The following is an 18293-nucleotide window of genomic DNA, read 5'->3' on the forward strand; positions in this document are numbered from 1 at the left end:
AGCTACACATGGCATAAGCAAATTGGTCTTTCAGTTAGCACTGACCTTTCCCTGCCAGGTATTAACCTGGAAGATTAGATTCAGTTCATTCAGTGAGATGGAAAGAATCTACATATTTCAGAGTCAGATTTTTATACTGCACTTCAAGATATTTATACAATAAGACATGGAGGGTTTCATTTATTTTAATAAATGATAGGAAAATCTTATTTTATATTAATTGTCTCACATTTATTTGCTGGGTATAGAGAGTATAAAAATACTTTTTATGCAAAGGACTATAGCTGTATAAACAGAGTGTCTCAAATGCAAAGGGAAAAATTGGAATTTAAATTTCCTGCCTTTTCACTAGCTTCATATAAAACATATATTTGCATTATTTGCATATATACATATGCAAACATATATGTATAATTATATAAAAGTATATATAAATGTTTATGACTTACTTAGTTGGATCATACCCACCTAACCTTTTCAATGTGGTATTTTGAAAGTGTAAAATAAAAGCCTGTTGGCCAGCTTCAAATTTCCTGCTCAAAGAACTCAAGCCAAAACTCTGTGCCAGACTGAAGTTAGCTAATTCCAAAAGAACTTGCAAAAACTATTACATGAACCAAAGGGTGAAAGTCTGAGACTTTTTACTAGCCTGACACTCACACACAAAAAAAATATATATCAAAATTAAAACTTATCAGATGGATTTTAAAGTATTGTTTTCAAAGCTCTGAGTGTAATATTCATAGTGAGAAGAATGATGAAAGACATACATATTCAGGTATTTTAGAAAAATTGTCTTCTGGCTGCAAAATCTTTATGACCTCCAGGACTCTCCAGCCAAAGGAACATAACGTCTGCCTCGCTGACCTAGCGGACCATTAAGGAGCAGCCAGGAGACTGTTTACTCTTTCCACAGACACTGAGCCAACCTACAAGTCACCAGTAACCAAGAACTTGATCAGCCAAACTACTGTGCACGCCTACAGCTTCATATCATTTACATCCAGATGTGATGCACCTCAGAAAACAATGTGATAGTCACATCAGCCTCCCAGAGAAAAAGTTGTAGCTCCACCTTATTTTAGGAACACCTCGCTCCATTAAAAGACTGCATTTTCACTTGTTTATAACATTGCCAAGTTGCAATTATTTTAGCTCAGACTTTCCATTCTGGGTGCTTGCTTTAAGCTTGTTTTGGAAGATTTAAGCCAAAACAGTTCCATCGTTTCCAAGAACAGGGCTAGGAAAAAAGGCATTATTTTGCCCCTATTTTAAAAATTCTTTGAAAAGCTTGGTCACTCTGAGACTGGAGTAAGACAATGAGATGTTTCTGGGTTTGGTCTTTGTACCAGAATTGTGCTTTTTGTCAATTCATTACTTTTAGAAAACCTAAAATTTGTAAGAACTTGTACAGGCAGGGACAGTGGAGAGTGGGACATGGACAGGATCTGAGGGACCGACTGGAGCTGCGGAGCCAGAAGTAAAATGGGGAATATGAGTGGGGTGTTGCTGCCTACAGGGCAGGACAGAAAAGACAAAGATGCCCCCACAAGGCACCAAGAGACACGAGTACAGGTTAGAGGAGACAAGACAAGAGATACCAAGTTTCACTGAGCAGATAAGGGTCTTGGATTCACAATCTCTCCCCCCAGAACCTGCAGTGTAATCCCTGAGCTGCTGTCTCACACCACTCCTTACAGTCAGGCAAATGCACTTCCACCAGCTGCCTACACTGAAGATGGCAAATGACTATCCCTTGACAGCTATTTCATTAGGTCCTTGGCAGATATCCTTACAGATAACTAAGTGAATGCTTATATAATGCCACAGCATGCTCCTTCACAGAAAGATATGGGGCTGTTAGAGTGGGCCCAGAGGAGGGCCACAAAGTTGATCAGAAGGCTGGAGCACCTCTCCTGTGAAGAAAGGCTGAGAGAGCTGGGGATGCTCAGCCTGAAGAAGAGCAGACTCCAGGGAGACCTCATTGCAGCTGTTCACTACTTAAAGGGGGCTTATAAAAAAAAGGAAGGTAACTTCTTCCTCAGGCAGATAAATAATAGGACAAAGGGGAATGGTTTTAAACTAAAAGAGGGGAGATTTTGATTAGAGGTTAGGAGGAAACTTTTCACTCAAAAGTTGGTTAGGCACTGGAGCAGGTTACCCAGAGAAGTAGGGGGTGCCCCATCCCTGGAGGTGTTCAAAGCCAAGCTGGGGCTTTGAGGAACCTGGTCCGGTGGGAAGTGTCCCTGCCCATGGCAGGGGACTTGGAACTGGATGAATTTAAGGTCCCTTCCTACCCAAGCCATTCTGTGATTCTATGAAACCACTGAAGGTTTTTGAGAATTGTCAGATGCCAACTTAACCCCCTTCTGCAGAGCATGGGGTTCGTAAAGCCCCTCCAGCAGACCTTTAGGCTCAGAAGCAGAGAGTATATTCCTTTGACTTCTTCTCTCCTGTACCACTCTCCCCATCTATTACTGCCCACAGGCAGGCTAGTGGCTACAGACATGAAAGCTGAATTTCAAGAAAAGTTTTACAAGCTTTCCATCCTAGGCAAGCTTCTTTGCAAGTTTTTTAGATACACTAATTTCTAGGAAAACATAAAAATAGTTCTTCATAAATCCACACTGAAAGAAATTTTCCATGCAAATGTCAGATACTAAAAAAAAAACCTGCCACCTCCGCGGCTATAAACCATTTGTAAGCAGTTATGTTGAGCTGTCATCACTACTCACACAGTGTTACACTGCTCAAGCTACTGAGCCTTTTTAGAAGTAATAAAAATATATGGAAACAGGAGATGGCAAAAGTATATTATAAACTCACCTTTTTGACCAGTATCGTTTCATGTTTTAAGGAAAAGAAAAATGTATTTTTCTGCAAATATTTTGGGTTGATACTAAGAGAGTTTTCTATTGCTCACTTTCTTGGCAGTAATAAAATTCAGAAATCACTTCTTTCTGTATGAGTTGAAAGGGCATTAGAAATGAATTTAAGTTTTATGTGTAAAAAATATAGACATAAGAATTTTTTATTATTATTTAACAGATGTCTAGAGAAAACTACCCAACAATTAGGATTGAAACTTTCAGTGTAAACTTCCTTTTTAACACATTCTAGCAAGTTTTCTTTTTTACAGGGCATTTACTTCCAGACAAAAAGTTGTTTGTTTGTTTGTTTGTTTTTCCCAAGGAGTTAAACTAAGTAATTCCTGTCGTTTCAAAAATTACTTTATTGTGAGGAAAAATGCTTAAGATTCTTATCTATAATTTAGAAATACTTTTATTTGAAGAGGTACTAATCACAGAATGGGCAGGGTTGGAAAGGACCTCTGAAAATCACCTAGTCCAAACCCCCTGCTGAGCAGGATCACCTGGAGCACATCGCATAGGATGACATCCATGTGGGTTTTGAATATCTCCAGTGAAGGAGACTCCACAACCTCTCTGGGCAACCTGTTCCAGTGCTCTGTCACCCTCACAGTAAAGAAGTGCCCACTCATATTGAGCCAGAACTTCCTGTGCTTCAAGCAGATAATAATAATAATAATAATAATAATAATAATAATAATAATAATAATAATAATAATAATAACAACAACAACAACAACAATAATAATAATAAAGCTGTATTTATCTCAGTGTTCTCAGGTAGTGATCTATCTGGTCCTCTTCTGATGACTCAAAGATAGTAAAAAAACATTACAGATATTGGGATAACTGCCAAAGTAGCTCCTATGCAAATTTGAGCAAGTCACCTGAGAAAAGCAAGTCTTTGTAAGAAGAGTGGAGATGTGGAAAAATAGTAGTTTGAAGACTTATTCAGGAGCTGATATAAAATATATCATTATTAACTTGGTGAGCTATTAAAATGACCTCTCCAACCAGACTCTGCCAATGTTTCAAGTCTACTGCTCTAAATTAGACTGACTTCTGTTTTTATATGTTAACCTAGTAGCTTACTGTAGGACCAACTCCCCATTTTGACCAGAACTTTGACTGTCACTGAATTTTTTAAATAATTACAATCTGAAATTCACTAAGGTAATTGGAATCACACAGGAAATAAACACAGAAGTATATAAACATAGCACTGAGAAACCAACATACAACCAGCTGTTGTTCCATGTCCTCCAATGAAGTCTCTGAATACTGTGCCTGTGCTTCAGGGCACCGCCCTGTGCCCCATGCAAAGCTGCTTTACTGGGGCTCACTTGGGAGCTAGACTGCAAAGAAGGCACCTACCTGCTCTACTGCCCAGGGACCTTTATTTCACTTTGGAGGTATGATTCACAGGATTATTCACTGGATAAGAGAGCTCCCTGAAAGGAAGAGGCAAGGAAAACCTCCATCTGTAACTCTGCAGATGTGAAGAGCTGGCTCTTACCTTGCAAGGCATAGGCTTTTTGAAGGAGATTTCAGCTTGAGTCCAAACTCCCTTTGGAGAGTCCAGCACAGACCAGATTTTCTCTTGAACCACGTGATTCTCCTCAAAAATATAAACAGTGAGGGTGCCGCTCATTTTGAAAAAACCATACAAGGCATAATAAAAACGTAGGCAAAACTGCAGGTTTCCTGGCAGGGTTGGGCCGTACAGACGTCCAATGTACCCAGGCTGTGATGTAAACTTCGTGTTTGCCAGCAAGTAATAACCTGCAAGACATTGCAGTTATTGAGTATTTCTAATAGACAATTAGCACAGCTTATTTGCTATTAAAGCAGCTTCCATTACTGCAGCAGACTTTGGTTGTAAAAGCAAATCCTACTGGCAGGAAACAGATACTGAAAGGAAGTAAGATTTTTTTTTCTAAAAACATCCCTGTTATTTCATATTAAACTGGCACACAGCTAAGTTACTAGAAATAAGTACTTTTCAAATACACGTGGAAATATCCTCTGGCCTGCTGGATCCTTCACTATTTCAAAGGTACTGCTCTGAGAACAAAGAATGAAGACTGGGGCACCAAGCACATTATTCCCTGCAACGAGTATGAAAGAGATCAGGCTTTAGCACACACGATTAATAACCACAAATACTCTACATAAGGGGATGTGTGAGAAGCACTACATCAGTGCAAAAGACATTTTCAGAGCTTATTAGCAGGCCTTTTACTATGTGGTTTCACTACGCAAAATTTGACAGTTTTCCCTTAAAATGCCAACAGTCCTATGCCTGGAAGAGTTAGGAGCCCCAGCTCTCCTCTATATGAAAAGCAATTCATTGAGCCACTATCATATTTGCTTGCATGTTTTTGTGGAGTGTAATAATAATAATAATAATAATAATAATAATAATAATAATAATAATAATAATAATAATAATAATAACAATAATGTGTACAAACAAATGATGCACAATGCAATTGCTCACCACACGCTAACCGATGCCCAGCCTAATCCTGAGCAGTCCAGCCCTCCCACCGCAGCTAGCCACCCCTATATATTGTTTAGTGTGATGTCAGATGGTATGGAATACCCCTTTGGCCAGTTTGGGTCAGCTGCTCTGGGTCTGTCCCCTCCCAGCTCTTGCTGCACCCCCAGCCTGCCCGTTGGCAAGACAGAGTGAGAAGCTGAAACGTCCTTGGCTTGGTGTAAGCACTGCTCCGCAACAATTAAAACATCAGCATGTTATCAGCAGTTATCTTCTCATCCTAATCCAAAACAGAGCACCCTACCAGCTACTAGGAGGAAAATTAACTCTGTCCTAACTGAAACCAGGACATGGAGTCATGTCCTTAGTGACTGCAGATCAGTGCCGCCTGGTGACACTATTTATGTCCCTGTGTGGCCATTCCACATGTGACACTGCCCCTGCACATGCAGGTACAGTCTGAGTCCCAGCTAGGGATCAGCAGCCTGCCCTGATTTCTCACTGCAGGGTTTTATAGTGAGGCAATCTAACCAGCATGACAATGATGTTATTTAACTGAGTAAAAATTTATGCAACAGGTTAAGCTTTATGCAGATTGGTTCTTCTAGGGAAAAAATTTGATTTACCGAACCCAGTAGTGTGATCTCCGACTCTATACACATTACGCTTCACTTTCACTCTGCTCCATCCTGGGCCATCCTTGTGATCCTGGTAAAAATTACACAGATCTTCTTCAAAATTGCAGCTTGCCTCTGCAGGATTGAAGGATATTCCTAAAAGATAAATGCATATGTTCTGTTAGGAAAAGTGCAGTATGACAAGTACAGGCATTTGAAGCACAAGTGTGCCAAAGTATACTCTGTTTCATATTTCTTTGCATTACAGAAGACAAGAACATATAAAGATGTTACACATACATGATGCAAAGTCACACTAACATCAAGCTATCATTTTTCTATCACAAGTGGATGTTATTTTCTTATATTGCTACTGGAGGGGGAAAAAAATCTTCCCTCTCTGTCCCTATAAAAAACAAATAAGCTACAAACTTTAAAAGAAGATTCCTCCTTCAGGACATAATGCATGAAGACATTGAAGTAATTCTTTTGATCCTTCTCCTTCACTCAGAATATATTTGGACTAAATGAGTGTGTGTGTGTGTGGCTGTCATATTTTCATTTCAGTTTCCAAGGGGATAGCTTTCTAGTATAAGAATTCAGTATTTTTTTAAAAAACAGCACCTCTCAAAAGCCTTTTGCAGTAATGGATTATGTGTGTGCATATACATACCCTGAGTCTGTAAGTCAAATAGCTTTTGTGTACCGCCTTATGGCTATAGACTCATTTTAGCACTGCAACAAGGAAAACTGCATCATTTATAGCACAGTTTATTAAAAGTTTATCTAACCTTCAATCCTACTGACAGCTCTCTCCTGACCTGTGGTGAAAGGGTGTTTTTTAAGTAAAATATCTTGACTTTAAAAACTTCATCAGTCACTTGCTGCAGACACTGTGTGAAGGAAGGGACACAACCCAAAGTGACCATGTGATTTTTGGCTAGGCCAGGAGTCAGCATCAGTTTACAACAGCACAAATGACCCTTGTGCACAGAGGCTAAGCAGGATTTTCATGCAAGGACAGGGATAGAGGCTTCAGGACAAGAAAAATTTTGAGAAATGCCTCTTTTTAAATTTTCCCTTTTGTCCTCAAATAAGCCAGATCTATGCACTGGTATTTTTCTCTGCCTACAGAGAAATAAGTGGCAGGTATTGTCTCTATCTGAGACAAATAATACCACCTGGAACAATGGAGACAGGAAGGCAAGGCTCCTGCTTTGGTTCTCAAGAACACCTCAGGACATGTGGCATGGTGGAAGATATTCCCTACATTGGCAAATGTGGAAAGCCCAGGACATCTGCTTCCTCATACCTTGGGAAATCCCTCTCTCTTTCTGGTGCAGGTCTGCATATGGTAATTTGTTTTAGCACTGGGGAGATGCAATTGGAGCATTCAGTCCAGCACAGTGGATGCAGATCCCTGAGGCAAGGTAACTGGAAAGGAAGCACTAGGGATTGGTTTCTAGATCAACTGATCAAGTGAATGGCCTTAGTCTTTATCTGCCTTACACTGCTATTTTGTCACTAGTAGGACAAGAAGCCCAATGGTGTTGCTCAGCTAAGAAGGCAGCATCTTCACATCACTACAAAATATTGCACATACTGACACAGGCAGGTCAAAGGGACAGAGCAAAGGGAGAAAATAAGGATGGTAAATAGCAATAAGAACTCATACCTGTCTGATTGCTGCAGTAAGACGGAGAGAAGGAAATGTCATCAAGGGCAACATAACCTCCCTTGGCACTATTGAAAGCAACTTCAAATACTACCTGGAAATAATAATCATTTGTTATTCATTTACCATCTACACAACAATAATTTTGTTACACACCTTCTTATTACAGAATTCTGACCAGATCTCCCAGACAGACTTCATGTACCTCAGATAGCATTACAGGTGTTGGGACAAATTGAATTGTATCACTGATTCATGATATAAGTCCAAGTCTGACCCTTGAACCAGATCTTTGTCCATTTAAGGTCAAGGAAAAATCAAGGAGAACAGAGCTTTTCTGCTGCTTTATGAACCATCAATTTTAAAGATGCAGTCAGGCTCCTCCAATTATACCATACCAAGATAATACTCAGGGTTATCACCTTTTATTGGCCATAACTCCAATGCTGCCTCATTATGACTGTATCTAGCATCTATCTTAATCAAGAGCTAGAACAAAACTGCATGGATTATCCTGCATGAATTGTTGTTGTCACGTTAACTTTTCACTAAACATCCTCAGACATTGAAACCCATGCCTTGGAATCAGCAGGAAAGGAAGTTTTCCTTTTCAAAAAATCAGTTAAGAACCAGAAAAGCTATCCCTGTATTTTGTTTACGAGAAAATCAAACACTGTGTGTACTTTGCCACTCCCAAAGGAAATTATTTCCTCTAGTAAGTGGAGGACAGTCCATAACTCTTCAGGAAGTGTGCTAAAAATTATCTGAAGTATCAAAGCACTGAGATACAGGAAAACTTTGAGAAAAAGCCTGAATCACAAGACAACCCCAGGGACAAAACAAGGATATATGGACAAATGCTTCCAGATTGAGATCTTCTCTAGTGATAGCAATGTCTGTGATGTGTTGCCTACAGATGGGAGCCAAACTAGAAGAGCTGTGTAAGAAACCTGAAACATTTCCTTGAGCCAGATGAAAAAAGAGAAGGATCCTCATGAAGCAACTGAAAAAATTATATGCAAAGTTTAATCTTATTTCTGTAAAATTATATCTAAAATAATGAGAATGATGGATTACATAAAAATTCCTGGAACAGAATAAACACACAGTTTTCCCACTATCTTGTTTTGAGCAGAGGTCACCTACAGAACAACTGTTTATGATGACAAGCTTCCACTTCTTCTGTCACACTGCATTCCCAATGGTTTCTTTTCTTCCACATATTTGTCTAATCAGCTTTTGAACAGGTCACAGGAATGGTATCTATAGTATGTTGTGGCATTGATTTCTACAGTTTAGATATGCTACGTATGAAAAATCTCCCTTTTGGTTTATTTTTGAAACTAATCCGAATTATGAGAAACAGTGAACAGTCAAACTTTCCTGTGTCATGATTTTTATAAATTTCTAACATATTCTACTTTAGTCATGTTTTTTGGAGGCTAAGAACTCTTACTTTATTAATGTAAATTGATTATCCCCATCTCCCTCTTGTAATTTTGAGGATATTCATTGCTAACTGAAAGGACTGGAGTTGTGAATTCTCCTGAAGGCAGGGATACCATGAGCATTCATTCATTTAGTGGTATGACATCCCATGGTTTGCTGTATATTCCTGTTAAACAATTTCCAGCATTCCAGGTGGCCAGTAAGAACTGAGGTAATGTTTTCATAAAACTAACCACAGTAACTCCAAGGTCTAAGTGATCATTAACCAATTTACGGCCAGTGATGCTGTAGTGGCCACAAAATAGTGGAGTCAGGTATGTGAGAGGAGGCAGGGAGAGAGGAAGGCAAGTAGCAGGGCCAGGCCCTGGGCTTCAGCAGAGCAGATTTTGGCTCATTCAGGTACTGATAGGTGGGATGCCATGGGAGGCAGGGAGGCAGCTCTGAAGGGCAAATGAGCCCAGGAAAGCTGCTCTGCCTTTTTTTGTTTGTTTGTTTGTTTGTTTGTTTGTTTTACATACACATGCACTGACACATTAAGATTCTAAAGGAAGACTGCAGTGTGGGAATTCCTTCACAGGACACACATGCAAAAGATGCATTCGTTTTTTCTGCTGTGGTTAAGTATTCATACACTTCCTCTATTTCACCTTGATTGGACCGCCAGAGACTTAAACATATCTTCAAATTCCAATGTTGCTAAAGGCTTTGTAATTAATGTCACTGATGCAGAATGACATTCCCACACATTCTTTTCTACCCGCCAGATCATGTGGTCTCTTCTGTTTTTCCCATTTGCACACAACTCCTGTTTTTTGTGGAATGTTTTTTATTTTTTTAATTTTCTAACTCTCTTCACTTCATTGTTTAATCATTCCAATTTTCTGACCCTTTTAATCTTTTCTGACCTTTTTTTTTTTTTTTTTAATAACTTGTACTTAGTTTCAAATATAGTGTTTTAAAATTATGACCATGATATCAGCAAATGTTATACATCTTCTGTTCCTATTGTCCTGGGTTGACGTGTACTTTGCTATCAGATCTCATCTGGTTTCCCTTACCATTTGAAGTCTGACAGTTTCAACAGATGACTTGGTCACTGACATTACTGTGTATGAACCAAGTATGTAACATTTAATGAAAATTAGTTTTACTCCTAATATTTTCTGAAAATCTGTAGGTTTACACTGAATGGTGAATAAACTATGTAGAGTTAACGCAAATACATTTAAATCTGGTTTCTCTGTAATCTTAGTATTATATATCTATATATCTATAGCATATACAGATATAGGAATATCTGTGCTATATATATAGATACATATGTATAATGTGTATAATATGTATATATATTATTTGTAAGTACATATATGCATATATAGCCCACTGTTTATTCCAAACATCTTAGATATTTATATATGTATATATACTATATATAATATGTATACACACACATACAAACTGTTTATTCCAGTCTTCTAAGGTATTTGTTTTTCAGTAAACATTAGGGAATAAAAAAATCTACTTTTTTCTGTAATTTGGTCGTTAATTATAGCTACCATAGAGAGATAGCTTTCACATCTAAGGGCTGCTGTACTATTTAGACCCAAGTTTGGACTCCGTCTCATAAAAGCAAAAACAGATTATATAAGACAGATATTTAGAACATTTTTTAAAGTTTTTCTTCTACGGCGTGAGGCATGCATAATTTTATTATAGTCAGCATCTTAAAAAATGAATTATCAATTCACAGAAATATGGGACTGAAAGGGCAATGACATTAGTTGCTAGGAACAAAAAGATTTCACGTTAGTAGGACTCTACAACCTCCCATGACAGTCGCTTCAAGCAATTCACCACCTGACTTCATCTTTACTGAAAAACAAAAAGCAGCATGAAAAGTGATTTTTCCTTGACCTTTATACAGTGGACAAAGGAAACAACAAAGGAAGAGACAGATCAGGAGCATCATTATTAACATCTTTCAGATACTGGAAGGCCACTGGAATGTTCCCAACTTGGCCTGAGTCAGCAGTGATGTCTGATGAAACCTGTAATTCATAGCTGGACTGGATAGGAATGATTGTTTTACCTCCATTGGGTACGGTGCGCTAAAGTCAACCTCCGCTAACTCCCAGCCTGCAGACAAGGCACTGTCTGTTTTCCAGATCTCTTCATAAAAGCCATTCGTATCTCTCAAGTAAAGGGTAAAAACAATGCTGCTCTCCTGCTTAAGTTGATAATAAAACGATAAGCAACCAGACATTGGGGCTGTGGTCTTTGGTGAGATTAGCTGCGCCACTTCCTGAAAATGTTTGACATAAACAGAGTCCACATACATGTAGTGACCTAAAAGTGTAAAAGAAACGTGGCATGAGGACACCCTTTAATGGACACCACTTAAAACAAGTTGCAAGAGGTGGGCAGGGACAAGTTATGTATTTCTGTGACTTGGAAAACAAGTAGTTCAAATAATTCTTTTCTCCTTTCCTTCTACGTACAGCCCAAAGTTGTTCAGCTGATACCACAGGCAAAACAGCTCATCTCTTTCTTAAGTCTTTAATCAAAACCTTTACAACAAAGAAAGTAATAAACTCTCTGAATTTTGAGATTCATACATAAATGGATAAAAAATGTTACAACTGAGCAAATTCTCTGCCCCTCAACAGCTTGGTATGGGGTTTAGTTTATCCAAGTGTTGAGGTAAACTAAGTAAATGAACAAGAATATGAACTATGTGTTTCCTCACATATTTTATACAGCACATCATTTATTTAATGTAACAAATGAGTTGGAAAACATCTTGTAATTCTGTACATTTCACTACCTGTATAAAACTGTTTGATCTACCTAAAATTTGGTTTCTAAATCTTTTATATTTACTGTATAGATTGTTGTGTTTTCTTTTTTTGTTTGTTTGTTTGTTTGTTTGTTTTTTCTCAAAATCCCTAAAAATACTTTTAAGAGAGATTCATTAACAGAAACACGCAATACAGATGGGTAAAAACCCTTCCCCTGAACAGCCAATATGATGTACTAGGCAGGATTTTCAAAGGGAAGAGACTGTGATTTTGGGAGAGCTATCTTGATGTAAGGATATGTGCATGTTCATGAATAAGCTGTGCATCTGTAGTTTTTCCTTTTCTACTGTCAAGAATACAGGATCAAACAGTGCCTGTTGATCAATGGAAAAATGGTTCTTCACAAGAAGAAAACTCATAGGAGAGTGAAATGCTAAATCGGCAGGATGCATCAGCTGGGACACTGCAAACTCTGCTCTTAGGTTTGTATCTGCTTCTATCTACACAACTACAGCCAATTATCTAATAGTGTTCCCAGTCCTGGAGTTGTCACTTCTCACTTCACTCCAGTGGAAAAAGGGAAAAGGGTTGCTGTGGCTGTGGGTCTTCTCCAGCTTGGCCACTGTAAGGGACTGGTGACACTTCAGTGAAACTGGCCTGAGAAGTTCTGGGCTTCATTTTCTTCTGCAGTTTTCATATATCAGTTAAAGTTTTCCTTACAAATGGTTGCTGTATCTTCATAACACACTTCTTGCAAAATGAAAGCTCTCCTGTGAATTTTTGTTTCTTGGAGTCTTCTCAGACAATGGTCATCAGTGAGGCCTTGGTGTGAACAAGAAATAGTGTGGCTACAAGAAAAAAAATCACTGCCAGCTGCCACCTTTTGGTCTCATTTAGCACTTTCTAATGTGTAGAACCACTGTCTACAGAGTTCGAAGCTGTGGCAAGTTCAACTTCCATCAACATTTTACCAGTATTTAAGTGACTTGGGGTTATGCAGGGCTAGGCTGACACTCTGTACTCAACTCACACAATTGTGAAATAAAATTAAAAGGCACAGCGGCATGAGTTAAGGAAAGAGTACCAACCCCACTTTTCATGATGCAGTTCCTTGCACCATCAAAAACTCCACATTGTCTGAGATGCACATTGTGTTGCAGAAAGCCAGATCTCCCAAGTGTCATCTGCTGTGGCATTTCATACAACAAACACTACATCAAAGACTAAGATATCCACCAGACTTTCTCCATGATGATTTTAAGTGTTGTGTCAGTAAGGTGGCCAGAGCAAGTATTTCACATAGGGACAGTGCTAAAAAAAACTTTAAGCCTTTACAGAGTGCTGGACAGCATTAACAGCACCCCATTTGACCGAAAGAAACACCACTCCTAAATCCCGTGCAATTTAACATGAAATTCCCCAAACATGTTTCAATCCCTTAGCTTTCCTACTCACTTCCAATGGCCACTGAGAAGAAAATCCCTGCCAGATGCACAGGCCAGTGGTACAAGTTTTTGACACACTGTGGGCCATACTTTTAGAAGCCACCTTCCCTGCACCATACAAAATTTTATCACAAAACATCCTAAGTGGGAAGGGACCCACGAGGTTCATCAAGTCCAACTGCTGTCTCCACAGAGAGCCATGCAAAAATCAGACCATATGTCAAAGAGTGTTGTCCAAACACTTCTTGAACTCCAGCAGGCTCAGTGCTGTGACCAGTGTCCTGGGCAGCCTGTCCCAGTGCCCGAACCCCCTCTGGGTGCAGACCCTTTCCCTAAACCCCAGCCTGACCCTCCCCTGTCCCAGCTCCATGCCGTTCCCTCGGGTCCTGTCGCTGTCCCCAGAGAGCAGAGCTCAGCGCCTGCCCCTCCGCTCCCCTCGTGAGGGAGCTGCAGGCCGCCATGAGGCCTCCCCTCAGCCTGCTCTGAACAAACCAAGGAGCCTCAGCTGTGCCTCATACGTCTTCCCCTCTAGACAAAGATTCAACATCTTTGTAGCCCTCCTTTGGACACTCTCTAATAGCTTTATGTTCTTCTCATATTGTGTCACCTAAAACTGTACACAGCCATTGAGGTGAGGCTGCACCAGCTCAGAGCAGAGCAGGACAATCCCTTCCCTCACCCAGCTGGCAGTGCCGTGCCCGATGCACCCCAGGGTATGGCTGGCCCTTTTGGCTGCCAGGGCACACTGCTCCCAACCAGAACTCCCAGATCCCTTTCCGTGGGGCTGCTCTCCATCCTCCCATTCCCCAGTCAGTCTCAGTCCATATGTATAGCCAGGGTTGCCTCATCCCAGGTGTACAATTCAGCACTTGGTCTTGTTAATCTACATACAGTTGTTGATTACCACTGGTCTGTCAAGATCTCTCTGCAATTCCTTACTACCCTAGAAGGAATCAACAGCTCCTCCTAGTTTAGTGTCATCTGTAAACTTACCTAGTATGCATTTGAGTTATGCATCCAGATTATTTATGAAAACATTGAAGAGAACTGGCCCTAAAATGGAGCCCCGGGGAACCCCACTAGTGATTAGTTGCCAGCCTGGTGTAGCCCCATTCACTATAACCCTTTCAGCCTGACCCGTCAGCCAATTTTTCACCCATCACATTATGTATTTGTCTAGCTGTATGCTGGACATTTGGTCCAGAAGCTTAGTGTGAGAAACAGTACTGAAATCTTTGCTGAAATCCAAAATATGACACTTACTGGCTTCCCCTGGTCAGCTAGATGGGTAACCTCATCATAAAAGAAAATTATGTTTGCTAAAAAGCACTTTCCCCTCATGAATCCATATTGTGCAATGACTATACTGTCTTTCAAGTGATTTTCAGTAACTCCCTGAATAATCTTCTCCATCATTTTAACAGGCACTGAAGTGACACTGACAGACCAGTAATTATCAGGTCTTCTTTCTTACCCTTCTTGAAAACTGGCACAACTGCCAGCTTTCAGCAGACTGGGATCTCTCTAGACTCCCAAGACCATTACAAAAATAATTGGGAGAGGTCTCACAATGACCTCAGGCAGATCTCTGAGTATCCTGGGATGAATAGAGCCCTATAGACTTCAGGGCATTCAGCATCCAGCTCCTTCTCCTTATTTTGAAGCAGAGAGAAAGGCATAGCAACCTTATTATAATGCGTATGGGAAATTTTGTGTGGCCTTCTGCAAGTTCTCTCCATCTCTTTCTGATCTCTATTTACACACGAGTCATTCTTCCCCCACCTAATGCCAGGATAAAAGAAATAGCATATAAGTATACATAAACAATATAAGAGTCTTATATGAATCCACTATATTTCTGTTTTATATTTGCTGCTTACCCAATTCACTGTTAAGTGTGTGGTCTTTGGGAAGGATGGACTGGGAATTGCGAATGTTTCCTCCACCAACAAACCAGTTCACATTGGGGTTCCAGCGGTTCACAAAGCCACAAAGATGATTTTCTTCAAAGTCACATTCTGCAATTGCAAACACCAGTTCAATGCACACATTTTCATTACGGAAACTAAAAGAAAGGCCAAGCAGTGGGCTTGTTTTACATACAGTAGCACAAAGAACACTACATTTATAAAAATGGACACATTGCTTAACAGCTCATAACAAACAAAAGCAAGCTAAGACACAGTTCCTGATCACTGCTATCCTCATTTCTGTCCTGATTAGTCCAATCTCTCTGTTCATTATTTGGTAATATACATCTGCTGTAATTTAGAACCAAATACAATAGATTTACAAGATAACACCTTCTATATAGAAGAGCAGAACACCCACTTGCAAGACAGGGATGCCTGGAAGTACAACAGGATTTCCTAGTGGTGATAAAGCTATTTTGTTTCTTTTGCAGAGCCAAAGAATTTTAACTGTTTGGTTGGACTCCACCAGAGCTTCCCAGAAATGGGAAGGTGTCCCAGCATCTGAGCCACTGACTTAGCAGTTTTTGGCAAATGTCATGAGGAAATAAAATCAGTGTAAATATTGACACTCTGTAGCCTTAAAGGTGCCTCTGTAAGGAAACATGAGGCAGCAGACAGCAGACATAATGTTGCAGCTCTTATGCTTAATGTTTGCAGACATCTATTTTTGTGAAAATATAACACTTGGTCCTGTTCAAACAATAAGTAGCTTAAGAACAGAACGGGTTACTGAAATTCCACATGAATTTATATGAAATGTCTATATATACTAGAGAGGTAGGTACATACATACGCATTTTAATGTGCACTGTCTTAAATTAAAAACAATGAAATATCTGTATCAAATGCAACCGTCAAGTTTTCATTAAGAGAATACCCCTTGCCTTTTTCATAAAACAGAATCTTTAACTTGGTTTTAAAGCAGCCAATGAGGCATTTTGTGCTATGCAGAGAATATGAGAGCTGAGCAGACATTACTTACCAATGCAATACCCAGGAGTTATTTTAATTTCAAAGATGGCTATACTGGCAGATTTATCTTGTCCCATTTCACCTTCTAGTACAATCTGCACAATATAAATCAAATTGTAGATTTTAGGGTGTCAGAATGGCCATTATCAACCTAAACACTTAAACTGGCTAAACAGGTGAACTAACAGAACATATGTAGGGACCTCAACACCCTTACAGTCAGCAGAAGTACTTTTGATGAAAGGCTTGGCAGAATGTATTAAAGACAGTTAATGCCCTTCTCTGAGGAAAAAAAGGCACACTGAAGGACAATGAGACAAGGTCAAAATAGCTTGCACTTCATATCATTCACTGCAAATAGATAGCTTTATATTCCTCATCTTTGGCTATACAGGAAGTTACTGTGAGAAATGCATCATAAGAGGATTTGGGTAGAAATACTCTGCCCTAACCTTCTGATCCTTGTTTCTTCCAGAAGGGTGCAGAGGACAGCATTGAGAGCACATCTGCAGAACTAAGACCTGGCAGGTCATGTATCTCCCATGAGACAACTGCAGCTATGTCAGGCTGCCAAGAAATGAGGTATCTTTGCTGCTTGGTTTCAGTCCGCTGTGATTTCCAGTGAGACAGATGCCTTTGCTTCGAAGAGTATTAACTGCCTGACTCAAAACAGCATTACTCACCGACTTTATGGATAGAAGGGGACAAGTGATTCACATGCTGCTAGCCTGCATCAGTTTTAACCCAGAGATTTTAGAACAAGCACTCAGCATCCCATCAGTATGGAGTGCATTTCTCTTCTGTCCAGGAAGTGCATACTGAAGACCACATATTCCATGGAGTCAGAATAGGAAGAGTAAGGCCAAGAGTGGAAATGCTTGTAAATTAGTCCATACACCATAATGCATACTGATTATACGATACCATAATGAAAGCTTGTGGTGTCTTCCAAAATTGGGCTTACCTTGTACTTCTTTGTGCTGTTTGTTAAATCTAAACTAGCTATGAGCCAGCTATCTGAAGGCTCCTTGGCTGACCACATCAAACGATCAAAGCTCTCTCCTTCTTGCCTCAGATACAGGTTGAGCCTGGCATGATCAGATGAAGTCCCTGAAGTAGTTGCTATCTGATAAATCAGTCTGATGCAGCTCCACTCTTCAGAATATAGGTCAGGACTGAAAAGCACTGCTTTCTCACCCTCATAAGATGTGTCCACGGAAATGTAATGTCCTAGGAACAAAACACATCAGAATTTTTATTTAAGCATTGCCCTCCAAAACAGGTAGCTGTAGACAAATCATTTGATTAGACTCTCTCTTAAGCAGCAATACCAGCAGGTACAACTATACTGATTCAGAAATAGTGCTCAATGTAAAGTTATATTTAAATGTATCAGCGATGTCAATGGAACTATTTCAAAATTAATTTCCAGATGGATATTTTAAGAGCAGGGACTAAAACATCAGCTCCTCTATAAAAACAAATGAAAGGAAGTGATGAAAGGATAAAAAGACATGAAGATGCAAAAACATACCAAAGAAACATTATGTAGGAAAAGTTGACAATGATAAATAAATCACAGTAGAATGGATGCCTGTTCTTAGAGAGTTCATTAACACATCAAAACCAAGATCGAGAGTGTGCAATGGCATACAGTAGTCATAGAAAGCTGGAGTTGCAAGAGCTCTTGAGGACTGTCACATCAGTCCTTCACACAGCAGGGCATCACCCTACACTCTTTTCTCTCCTCAAGGCATATATTTCTTCAATTTTATTCTACTTGACCACAGAGCCCATTCTTAGGTCCTACACATGTGTAAGCATTTGCTTAACTTGGACACAGCAGGAATTAGAGTGATGTTGTATACATTGTTTGCCTTTAAGGCACACTCTCCTCTCTGAATTCCCACCTGAACTCTTCAGCTCAACAAAACTACCTTGAGGTTTCTTACTAGAAGCTCTGCTATTGCCTCTCAGATTCACAAGTATTTTCT

General features: G+C 39.6%; 1 protein-coding gene across 2 annotated transcripts in view; it reads right to left on the reverse strand.

The window, feature by feature from the left end:
* Positions 1-18293, reverse strand: part of MAMDC2 (MAM domain containing 2) — a 64799-nt gene that overhangs the window by 14938 nt on the left and 31568 nt on the right. For both annotated transcript variants that reach the window (XM_032206050.1, XM_032206051.1), the window contains exons 3-9: positions 17264-17529; positions 16310-16394; positions 15235-15372; positions 11201-11457; positions 7663-7756; positions 5997-6143; positions 4387-4652 (exon numbers count right to left, since the gene is read on the reverse strand). In XM_032206050.1, coding sequence (XP_032061941.1) covers positions 4387-4652; positions 5997-6143; positions 7663-7756; positions 11201-11457; positions 15235-15372; positions 16310-16394; positions 17264-17529 — 1253 coding nt within the window. The remainder of the gene's footprint in view (positions 1-4386; positions 4653-5996; positions 6144-7662; positions 7757-11200; positions 11458-15234; positions 15373-16309; positions 16395-17263; positions 17530-18293) is intronic.

This window comes from Aythya fuligula, chromosome Z, assembly GCF_009819795.1.
Source record: "Aythya fuligula isolate bAytFul2 chromosome Z, bAytFul2.pri, whole genome shotgun sequence".
NCBI classification, from domain to species: Eukaryota; Metazoa; Chordata; class Aves; order Anseriformes; family Anatidae; genus Aythya; species Aythya fuligula.